Below are 12626 nucleotides of genomic sequence, written 5' to 3'. Positions count from 1 at the left end.
TTGTAAGGGCAAAAAAATCTTTTAAAATTCTGTCGTCATTGGCATACACACAAAAAAGTTATGGGATAGCCAGTGGCGCACGGGCACTAGAAATAGAACATCATGTATTCTCTCCAAATTCTGTATTTACCTTGCCCTTATATAAAAAATAAGTGTACCAAATTTGAAGTTTCTAAGAAAAATAGTTTTCAAATTATTTGAAAAAAATAGGTTATCTATTCTATATTTAGAAGGCTATATCTCAGTAGGCGTGCACTTTTGTATATAGGTAAGTTAGGCTAAATGGTCTTATTTTTATCCAAGGAACCTGTGGTCAAGCGTTGTCCATCCTTTTCAGGGACACCCTGTATATAAGAAAAAAAATTGGAAACTAAATGTCAATATATTTCCCAATATAATCCGATGCTATAAATCTATCCGTGCCATACAGACTTATTGAAGGGACATCACGTAAATGTGTTATTTTTCAGAATCTAGTAGGCCTATCATTTGTAGAAAGTCGACACGACATGCTTACCGTGAACCTGAAGAATAATCGGCTCGCTGATCTCACTTCTTTCTTCCCCTTTTATGATATTCGTGACCTTACACCTATATTCCCCCTGGAAGTCGTACGTCACGTTACTGATATATAATTTGGAGTCTCTTCCTCTTTCAATTGTGATGTCAGAAGGGGATGGCCTCTTCTGTATCCATTGGTAAGTCGGCGTGGGATTTCCCTCGCCCAGACATTCGAAATTTGTCGAGGAGAAAAGCGTTGCGGTTTTCACTCGCTCCCTTCCAATGCTTACTATTTTAGGCGGATCTGGAAAAAAAGTATGTTTGTAATACTTTGTTATTCTTTGAATTCATCGTTAGAAATCTATAACAATAGAATTCCAAGTGAATTTTTAATAAATCATAAATATGTCTAGGCATCGCGCATTAAAAATCATAGTGTCGCTATGCAAAAAATCTGACTTTAACATACAGGCAATTTATGTAAGTTTTTAAAGTATTTTTTATACGACTGCCTTGCAAAAGGGGGTTTTGCGCACGGAAAACACGCTCTGAAAACGGTATTTTGCACATGACGTGTGCTAAACATTTTGCACACGGTTATGCCATCTTAGCACACGCGTCTCCAGATTGTGATTTTTGTTTGATATTGTCACCCAAATTATGCAATGTTTCAAGTTGGCTGAGTTTCATAGCAACCGTCACGGCTCCTTTATTTTGTTGATTGGATACTTCAAAAATTGTTGAATTCCCGAAGTTTGGGTGTGAAAATGTGTGATTCTGAAGAGATTTTATAGAAAGCAAGCGAAATATGTTCCCACAAAATCCAAAAGCAGGTATGAAGCTGAGTTAAGCCGATTTATGGACTAGCGATTAGCCAAAAATGTCCAAAATTTCTCAGAAAACGCAGTAATGGTGTATTTTGAAGAACTATCTAAGAAATATAAATCTTCGACGTTGTGGACGATACTCAAGTCAACGTTAAGTGCCAATCACAACATAGATCTTGGAAATTATAAAAAGTTGCAAGCGCTAATCAAACGAAAATCCAAAAACTACGTCCCAAAGAAGTCCCAAATCCTCACAGAAGATGATTTTTGCCGGTTTTTGACGAAAGCATCAGACGACAAATATTTACTTATCAAGGCCGTGGTGGCAGTTGGACTATCCGGGGCATGTCGAAGGGAGGAATTATGTTATCTCAAAATAGAAGACACCAAAGATTTCGGCAGTGCTATGCTGATTAAACTGAAGAATACAAAAACAAAGGTACCAAGGTGTTTTACAATTACAGGAAACCTTTACACTATCTTAAAAAAGTACTGTGCTCTTCGTCCTCCTAATCTGAAGACAGGCAGGTTTTTTTTAAACTATCAAAACGGAAAATGTTCAAGCCAAAACGTTGGCATCAACAAAATTGGAAACATGGCTAGGGAAATCGCCAAGTTTTTGATGCTAGAGAATCCAGAAAGTTACACGGGACATTGTTTTCGGCGTTCATCGGCCACAATTTTAGTCAATTCTGGCTCAAATCTGCTTGCCCTCAAACGCCATGGAGGGTGGAAATCCAGTACAGTTGCCGAAGGCTACGTTGATGACTGTTTGAGAAATAAAATGGAAGTTTCGAAAAAGATAGAGTCTTCAGTGTCTTCTGCTGCCACAGAACCAGAACAACGATCGTCTACTGGAATACAACAAGAAAACAACGACCGCACGCTGAAAAACTGCACTAAAAACACGACACCAAAAATATTCTCTATTACCGAAAACAAGGTGCACAATAATACTGCTTTTCCCAGCGTAACCTTGAAGGAATGTTCAAATGTTACCATAAATATTAAATATTAGTTTCTTTTGTTAATGCGTTAGCAATTTTCTTAATAAAAACGAGTTAAATTAAAAGTTGTATTTAATTTATTTTGTTAATGCGTTGGCAATTTTAGTAATAAAAACGATTTAAATTAAAATTTGATTTTTGTGGTCTCTGTTTGCAGTCGTATAAAAAGTTTCGTAAAAAACTCGTTTGAAAACCTCTTTGCACACTCGCTCGACCTGTGGTCCTCGCCTTCGGCTCGGTCCACCAATATGTCTCGCTCGTGTGCAAAGAGTCGTTTTCAAACCTTGTTGTTTAATATACTATTGTACAATGGTCTCGCCCATACAAAAAGTTTACGGTTAAAGCTTGCTATTTTAAGAAGCTAGTAATTAGAATCTCGTTTGTAAATAGGCAACAAATAACGTTTATAGAAAATTTGCAGTCAGAATTTTTGTTGTTGTTATTCTTGATTTGCATTGTTAAAAACTTTTTATTGTAATGTCATTTTAAAGACTATAAAAGGTGTTCACAAGTATAAATTTAAAATTAACAATCATTCTTTGTCTTTATTTTTCTATAAATAAGATTGTAATTTATTAAATTTGTATACTTTTTGGGTAAAACTATGTTAATTGAAATTAGGTCTACTAATGTGCACAATTTACTTTTTAAATGCTTCCATATTATTAACGTTTGGAGTGGTTTTGCACCACTTTATATTTTCTTGTAATTTTAATTTAAATATCATTGTCATAAACTACTAAACAGTCATGGTGGTTTCAACACAGATTTGTTTTAAAAGCAATAATTTAGGTCCCGATTGGTTCACTGATCGGATAAATAAATTGCCATAACCTATATTATACGTTACAAACTACACAAACTGAAACAAACAGTCCTGCAAATAATGTTATTTTTCTCAAGAATGGCTTTCTGTAGCCGATTTTCTCAAAAGACAATATTATTTTTTAAATAAAATGACCTTTTCAATGTTGCTGTCTGTTTTAAAAAAATACGACCATTGTAAAAGTTTTGACCGCTAAAAGGGAGAGGCAACCGGAGGAAACTATTACTCAGTATATCGATTTGACTAAAACTTTTACAAATAATATGCCATAATAGTCCAAATAAATGTGCCAAATTTTAACTCGATCGGTAGAAGGGTTATGAAGTTATCAATTAAATTAGTTTTATTTTTGACAACTTTGAAGGCCTATAACTCAAAAACGAAAAACTTTTTATTTAATTTTTTCCGTAGATCGTATTTATTTATCGTCGTGAATATGCATTCAAACGTTGTCGGTGATATTTGCGAATACCCTTTATTGTTTGTTTGAAAAGAGAAAAGTCGATAAAAAGCACATACACTTGAATAATATAAGTTTAACATTTTCCTTTTTTAAATTAACACATGACGCCGTCCCCAAATATACGGACGATGAGTTTTCTGTAATTCATAGCCGCCCAAGGCTCTAAGCTTTTCCGCTTCTGTTGCTTAATATTCTCCCAGCGCCTTCGCCATTTTTTATGATTTTAATCATTCGGGGAAAAGGTTATATTTTACATGAATTTTTTATTTCATGAGCACTTCCATCTCCAAAATTTATACACGATCCCGAAAGTCTCTAAACAGCAAGCAATGCATATTTATTAATCGGCACTTTTTCAATCGTCTTATTCAGTTAGCACATCCGGGAGAAATGTTTCACCTTTTAAGCCTCAGTACCTATTTTACTTTCACTGGAAATTGCTGCGAGATAGTTTTTTAGTTTTTGAATTAAAACTAAATTTTATGTTTTAGCGTTGTGTTGGTGGGTTGACGTATGTGTGGATTTGTTATATCCATGGACGGTGTTTTGCTTTTAAGTGACTTTAGGATTAACTAATAATAAGTACAAAAATCTTGACGATCAAGCATATTTGGTGTATATTTTAGGAAATGTAAGGCATATACAGGGTGTCCCACTAAGGTCGGCGAGGTACGATATTAGAGAAATTATAGAACCTAGAGCTTCGGGAAAACAAATTTGTTTAATAAATCGACCAAGAGAAATCGCAGCAAGTAGTTTTCAAGTTTGTAGCTCGGTCGCTAGGGGGCGCAATCTACATACCAAAACATAGGGACCAATTTTTCTCAGAAATGTTTCCTATTTAGGTATATTAAATAGGGCAGATATTGATAGTCGGATTCATTACGTATAATTTTAGTTATTGACATTTTGTTCTATCTCTCGACATAAAGGAGAAGCCCCTATTGTCTGATCATAAAAATGCATTTTTTAAGGATTGACTCATCAAAAGCCTATAGTGTTATACCTCGTTGGAAAAGTCTTTTCATGCTTTATCTCGTGGTTAATGCGTAATGTCATTTACCTCAAAATGGAAACCTATAGATGGCGTTATTTCAAAAGAATGCCGTTTTATGGATTTATCTTAAAATTTTTAAATGCAATGCTATAGTTTTCTTAACATAAATAAATTCAGCACAAAAAATTAATGAATGAACTTATACTCTATATAAGTTTGAAATTTTTAAGGAAAGTGTTGTTTACTTATTGCTGATATTTATCCAAATTTTCTTAAAAACGTGAAATACCAGGATAAAACTTTGTATAGGTTAGTTTGAAGAGTATAAAAATAGCTACATTTTGACGCCACAAAGGGTTCGATATCTATTTTTGTTATCAAATTATTCGCAAATTAGTGAGCAAAAAATAAATAATGATAATGAATTGAGGAACACAACGGTAACGAAAAAACATTTAATTTCCAAAACAAAATGTGTTTATAAAAGAACCTACCTAAACCCACGCAAATGAGTGAAACAATAAAAATCTTGAAAATAATACAAAAATAATAACAAATAGATTGATATTATGTAAAGAAATAAAGTAAAAAAATGTTTATAAATTCTCGAAATGCATACCATTATTTTCAATGCAATGCTTCGATAAAATATTATGCATTTGACGATGATTCACTCACACTAATTAAATATTATTTACATGGAAGACCCAGAGTATACTTGTTGATAATATTTTATCTACCAGTTTAGAAATTCTCTCTAGTGTTCCTCAAGGTTCGATTCTGGGACCCCTGCTTTTCATAATTTATACTGCCAACATATTAGAATCTGTTCATCAATGCAAACTTCAAGCATATGCCGATGATACTCAAATTTATTTACATTTTAATATTAATGATTTTCGACAGACAAATGACGTCATCAACTCTGAGTTACAAACTATAAAATTGTTATTGGATGAGCGTAATTTAAAATTGAACTCGAGTAAGTCGAAAGTTTGTTTTTTGGTAATGAGAAAGATTTGCAAATTTTAAAACATAATTTTGAGGTTATGATCGATGGTATTCCAGTTCCCATTACTAGCAATGCAAACAATTTAGGAGTCTTGACTGTAAGTTGCGTTTTGATGAGAATGTTAAATCACTACTACAAAAAACTTATTCATCTCTTATGTTGATTTATTGTAGTCGTTACGTTTTTAATAAAAAATTTAAAGTTATGTTATGAGAGTCACTTGTTCCCATTTTAGTCGGGAACGCATGTTTCATAAAGTGTTTGATGCATCTTAAAATTTTTTAATTCTAGTATCTATGGGATACTAAGCTGGAATACCTGTGTTGACCCAACCCGGGACACCTGGCACTGCGCATAATAGAAAGGTGTAATAAAATATAATCCAAAAAACATGTTTAATTCAGAGGCCAACAAACGTTAATCAAAAGTTTAAATAATTTAACACATACAATTTAATAAGGCAGACATTTTTGAGAGGGTTTACATTTAATTAATCCACCCCAAAGTTGTTTTAATTCAAAGTTTATGCGAGTAAAACCGGTTCAATTGCCGGACACAATCCTAACAATAAAGGTTTGTATTTTCTAATAATTTTCTTTTCTCAGTTATCTTGTCATAATGTTAATTATGTTTTAATTTTTTTCAGAAAATGAACAAACTTTTTACGATCAAGACATGCTTTCAAGTGATGATTCTACAGAAGAAGAATCAGAGGACAGTAGTGATGAGGGGGAAAATTGAAGATACTTTTCTAAACATTTTTATGAAACGTACTTGTAACAAATATTTTTTATGATAATAAACCTATAAAATTGATTATACATTCTAATCGTGGAATTTTCAATAATAACCTCACAGTCTCCTTTTTTTTAATTCGATAAGATTTAAATTCAAATGTTTCATCATTGCTTATAATTGCACTATCCTTCTATCTTGAGAAATTAAAAGTTTACAAAAAAATGTTGTCTACATAAATATATATTTTTTTAATTTCTATTCAAAAATATACATTTTAAATGTACAGCTGGTAAAGGACACGTGACCAATAACCAATAAGAAGCGTAGCTGCTGAGGTAATCGGTGCTCTCACTCAGATCGCCAACCACGCGCAGTCTATCTCTTTCTATTTTAAATAAGACTAATTTTCATGTTTGCCGGTAATTAAACTCCGGAAAAACTGTCTGGCTTTTTGTTAATAATTTATTTAATATTTAATTAAGGAGGAAATTTCAGAGTGAATCAAACGCTTCAAATGGTATTTTCTAAAAAACAACTTTGGGGTGGATTAATTAAATGTAAACCCTCTCAAAAGTGCCTGCCTTATTAAATTTTATGTGTTAAATTATTTAAACTTTTGATTAACGTTTGTTGGCCTCTGAATTAAAAATTTTTTTTGGATTATATTTTATTACACATTTCTATTATGCGCAGTGCCAGGTGTCCCGGGTTGGGTCAAGCCAACACAGGTATTCCAGCTTGGTATCCCATAGATACTAGAATTAAAAAAATTTAAGATGCATCAAACACTTCATGAAACATGCGTTACCAGCTCTTGGACTATTTCAATTATTGTGTCTACGTATCTTGTCTTACTCAACGGGAGAAACACAGGATTCAAAAAGTACAAAATTCATGTTGTCGTCTTATTAGTGGTCTAAGAAAATATGACCATATATCTCATGTTATTGGGGGGATCACGTGGCTCAACATGGAAAATCGTAGGCGTCACCATCTTTGCAATTTTTTCCATAATATTCTCACTATTCCTTCTCATCATTCTTTAAAAACTATTTTTTTACAGCGTGGTAATGTTTATTGCAGAGATATTAGATTTAAAAGCAAGTTCACGATGCCCCATCATAGAACTGCTTTTTTCAGAAGATGTTTTACATACAACGCTGTTACATTTTATAACTCTCTTACTGACGATTTCAAATTATTTAATATCAACAAATTTAAATATTAAGGCAAACAATATTTATTGAGCAGGCAGCATACTACGTAAATTGTTAATGTGATTCTTGATTTGGTACTTAATTTTGTTGTGCTATTCATTTCTTTATTATTTTATACACAATAATACTCATACATATTTAGATACCTATTATGTTAAGATGTTTGTGTGTTTGTATTGCAATGTCATTCTACTTTGAATTTCAATACTTTATCTTTTATGATATTGCTTACCTTATAGTTGAGTGGAGTAGCCTTGGCTAGACTTCGCCATAAGTTAGGTTGAATTAATTTCTTATATTTGTGTTTGTATTATCGTAATTATCTGTTAAATAAAGCCGATTTATTATTATTATTATTATTATTATTATTTTATTTTGGTAATTAAATGTCTTTTTGTTAGCGTTGTGTTCCTCAATTCATTATCATTATTTATTTTCTGCTCACTTATTTGCGAATAGCTTGGTAACAAAAAGACAACGAACCCTTTTTGCGTCAAAATATAGATATTTCTATGCTGTTCAAACTAACTTATAAAAAGTTGTATCCTGCTATTTAATTTTTTTTAAGAAAACATGAAACAACCTAAACTTGGATAAATAGCGCCAATAAATATACAACACTTTCGTTAGAAATTTAAAACTTGTGCCGAATTAATTTATGTAAAGAAAATTATAGCATTGAATTTAAAATTTTTGAGAAATATCCATAAAACGGTATTTTGTTGAAATAACGCCATCTATAGGTTTCCATATTGCGGTAAATGACAATACGCATGCACCACGAGGTAAAGCATGAATAATATACCTGAATAGGAAACATTTCTGAGAAAAATTCAGCTCTATGTTTTGGTATGAGATTGGGCCCCCTAGCGGCCGAGCTACGACCTTGAAAACTATTCTTGCGACTTCTCTTGGTCAATTTATTTATCAACTTTTTTCTCCCGAAGTTCTAGGATCTATACTTTTCCTAATATCGTACCTCGCCGATATTAGTGGGACACCCTGTAAATGTAAGAAGTTTTAAAGCAAAATTATAAAAAAATGTGTTTTATCTCCGCATTTAGTCAGAAATAGTTATTGATGAAAACAGGAATGGCATCCTGTACCAGTTCTTCCAACGCAAGTGTTTAATTTTTGCCTAGGTTTCTAATAAACACTATTACTGGATATAAAATTTGAATTTTATTTTTGGCTTCTTTACGACCCCCAGTGAATACACCTTCATCGCAACGATTTAATTAAACCGGCTAGTGTAAGGTGATATAAAGTAGTCCGTTGCAAACTTTCTAGGCAAAGATTTATGTCATTTTTATGTCAGTCGTAAAATCCTGCAAATATTAACTAAGTCATGGTTCCGCAGACGGTGAGATTATCGTGGAAAATGTTGTTTCACACACACACGGGTGTTTCTTCCATCATTAATACGAACTAATGTAGCAAAAAGTGGCCAACGGTCTTAGCATTAGTCTGGCCGGCACAAGCTGCTCTGAGAAGATTAAACTGAGAAAAAAAGAGGGCTCCAGTCTCAAAACAGCGTCGCTAGCAGTTGTACAATAAATATAACAGCTGCATTCTGCTTTAGAAGCTTTAACATATACGCTCCTGGAAGTAGTAAAGTAGTGGACTCAACTTTCTCGGTCATCTAGTTTCCAATTGTTATATTTTTAATACTAAAGTTTAATTAACTGTCTAAATTGATTTAATAATAATGTTAGCAATAATATTTCAATGTAACAAAAACATTAAACTTCAGAATAAATTTTGTTATCTTTTAATTCTCTAAAATCCTTTTTTACGGTATATTATAGTTTGATAATAAAACGTAGGACAAAGCCGTATTGAGTTTAGGAGGCAGAAGAATTTAAATATCTTTCTGGGTATTTTCTTTTAAAGTTTAAAAAATTGAAGATAATTTTTAATGGTATGTAAATTGCTTCAATCATAAGCATTTTCAGTAATCAAGATTATTATAGCTTGTAGCTCTGTATTCATTTCTCAAGTACTACATAAAAAGGAAAGAGAATATTTGTGGCCATAAAATAGAAAAATTGTAAGTTAGGGATAAGAACTTTAGGCAATCATCAGTTCTAGGTCAAGAAATCTACTGAGCGCTGATTCTAAAGAAAGCAGCTCAGTGAGGTTGCAACATAATGAATAGTGCAATGTGCTCGAGGTGACCCTGCCTAAACACAGCGGATCTAGACCAGAAAGTTGATAAACTTCCCAAAGCAATGATACTGAGTGACCCTTGCTTCAATAAAACGGGTGAGTTTGTGGATAATATATACCCTGGAGGTAACAGGAAAACAAAATCAAAAACCATATAAAAATAGAGGTGACCGAAGCTTTTACTTCCAAACCAACCGCTAAGATCGGCAGTGAAAGTGAAACTTCTTCAGAAACTGGTCTTCAGAAGAAACAACAAGGTGCTGAAGCTGAAGGAGTCAATCAACTTTTGAGAGTACAACACCAAGCTGTTTCCAAAGATCTAGATAAATGAAATTTGAACTGTCAGGGGTTCAGAAAGAGGAAACTTGCAGTAAACAAATCAAGCACAAGGGGCAAAATGGTTCATTCTGACGTGAGTATGTCATCTGCAGGGCAGTAAACCTGCAAAATAGCACGGTGAGTCTAGTGCAGCCATGGAGAAGATCACCAACAGCGACCAGCTGCTCTGAAGATGAAAGTTACCCTAAAATTATACATAAAAGGAAATCTGATTTTGGAACAGATCAATAAAATCAAGTTAGTCCTAACTTTAGAGATGTTCTCCGGTCAGTTGAAAACCAAGTTACAACAAACCATTCCAAACCCACATCTCTGGGATGATGTAAAACTTACAGTCGGTGACATTATAGATGTCGTGAAAACTGCCAGAATTGAAATCTGACTACCTAAAGATTTGCTGGAGGTAAAATAGCAATATTACAGCTTCTGGAGGCAAAAAATTAAGGTCTCAAGAATAATAAATTAGTCCTTGTTCGGAAGCATAAGGTATGACAGTATGACACTTGTACCAGGAATGAACGAGCATACCCTGAAGAATCTGAGTGATAGAGGATCCTGGATTATCCCAGAGACAGAGAGAGAGATTTCAGAATTCCGCAAAGAAAGGGTTATGTTAGTGCTGCGAAAATTTCCAGCAAATGACAAGATAATGTCAACTGCGGCACAAAAATGTAGCCATGGCTATCCTTAGATACATAGACAGAGTAATTCAAGAACCTTGAGAGAAAAAAAGAAAGGTCTACTTGAAGCTAAAATGAAGATGTTATTTGGCTTACTTTTTGGTAATATCAGATCGTGTATATTTATGAATGAACTGAGTGTGAATGATTTCTGTTCCAGACATCAGACAGCTGTAAGGCTGATATAAGGTAGCAATCTGAAAGAAAGTAATGCTCGCTTCAGTGCCGGCTGCCTACATCCAATGAGGTGGAGAACTTAAAAAAAAACGCAGGCAACCAAACTTCTAAGTCATTCTTGAGATGGGTGCAAAAGTGCACCATACTGCAAAGAGGAGCAGTGGAGGAGTACGTATATCTATGTCAATCTGGAACATTAGTATAGCACTATGATGAATTCAAAACGAGCAGGAATATATCGTGCAAATACTAGACTCAAAATATTTGTGCTTCTGGGAAGCAGCACAACTGTATTCCAAGCTGAACTACATGCCACTGAGCTATACATGAGGGAAAACATAAAGATGGAATATAAAAACGGAAAGATCCTTGTCTACTCCGATAACCAAATATCAATAACAGCTCTAGTAAGATTTGAATCACTTGAAAACTTGTCTAGAATTTCCTCCATGTCCTTCTTGCTCTGGATAATGAGGTAACATTAAAAGGGTGTCAGGGCATGAAGAAATACTGTACAGAAGAAGGGAATCTTCAGGAGCTTGTGAAAAACATAGCTAAATAGATGAAACCACAACACCACTTGCATTGGAGACATACCGCTAAACAAAACAATACGGTAAACTGTTGGTCAAAAAAACAATCGAATTAACTGACTGATCACATACTCCAGTTAAACAGTACTCAAATAATGCAAATTACAGGTTTGTTGACTGGTCAACTATAATTTGAGAAAAAATATATAAATCATGGGCCTATACTTTTCTGTAGACTAGAGTAATTAGGAGGATGAGACAGCCCCCCCCCATATAAACTTCAAATATAAAGCTCTAACGATACGTTTGTAAACATCCTGTATATATTGGCCCTGTAAGGGTACTCACTTTGTAATTACTGTGTGTTTACGTATACTTCAATCTTAAAATTATCATCACTTTCACTTTTCGTCAAACCCAAAATATTATTTCGCTGTTGAATTTGATGAAATTAATAAAAAAAATCAGTATTGTATAAAAATAAAATATTTACAGTGTTATTTTAACGTTGTCTGGGTGTACGTTACAAATTTGACGCCTGCAAAACCAAATATGAACACTTCGAAGTATCTGCATTTGACGACCTCGCGTAATATTTCACTTTAATAAAATCTGATGAGAAGCACTTGACGAGGGTTCCATAAGTGCCCCGCTTGGGATGGATGTTTTTAGGGTTAGTAATTCTATAATATTGAGACTGTGTTAATTGAATCCGCTTTGTCAAACATGTATTTTAATGTTAGTATTCGCTACGTGAAAAAGAAAAAGTAACAACATACAACGAGGGATTGATATAAACAGAAACAAATTACTACATCAGGGTTGAAACAACGTAGGGTTCCTTCAAACTTAATAGTCTATCCTGTGCGATTTCTTAAAAAAATAACATTATAAATGGTACTTTACTGCTAGATCCAATTATTAAGTTATGTAAACCAGTGGGGGAAATACTGAAAGTCATTTTTAATAAGGATTCCAGAATTCCCACCGTTTTTTTTTTGAAAATTGAATAACTAAATTTAATTCGTTATCGCATTTCATAAAAAAAATAAATGAGTATTATTTTATTCTAAAAATAAATCATTTTCGGGTTTACATATTTCTTTCAATTTAAAATAAGCTTATTATAAATTATTGATA

General features: G+C 33.2%; 1 protein-coding gene across 1 annotated transcript in view; it reads right to left on the bottom strand.

Moving 5' to 3' along the window:
• Nucleotides 1-12626, bottom strand: part of LOC108911922 (interleukin-1 receptor-like 1) — a gene marked incomplete at its 5' end in the record, with an annotated part of 143668 nt that overhangs the window by 92628 nt on the left and 38414 nt on the right. Inside the window, one exon of the mRNA XM_018716998.1 lies at nt 518-805. Within this exon, the coding sequence (XP_018572514.1) occupies nt 518-805 (288 nt within the window). The remainder of the gene's footprint in view (nt 1-517; nt 806-12626) is intronic.

This window comes from Anoplophora glabripennis, unplaced genomic scaffold (genome assembly GCF_000390285.2).
Source record: "Anoplophora glabripennis isolate ALB-LARVAE unplaced genomic scaffold, Agla_2.0 scaffold580, whole genome shotgun sequence".
Taxonomy (NCBI): domain Eukaryota; kingdom Metazoa; phylum Arthropoda; class Insecta; order Coleoptera; family Cerambycidae; genus Anoplophora; species Anoplophora glabripennis.
This window is presented reverse-complemented; position numbering and strand designations above follow the sequence as displayed.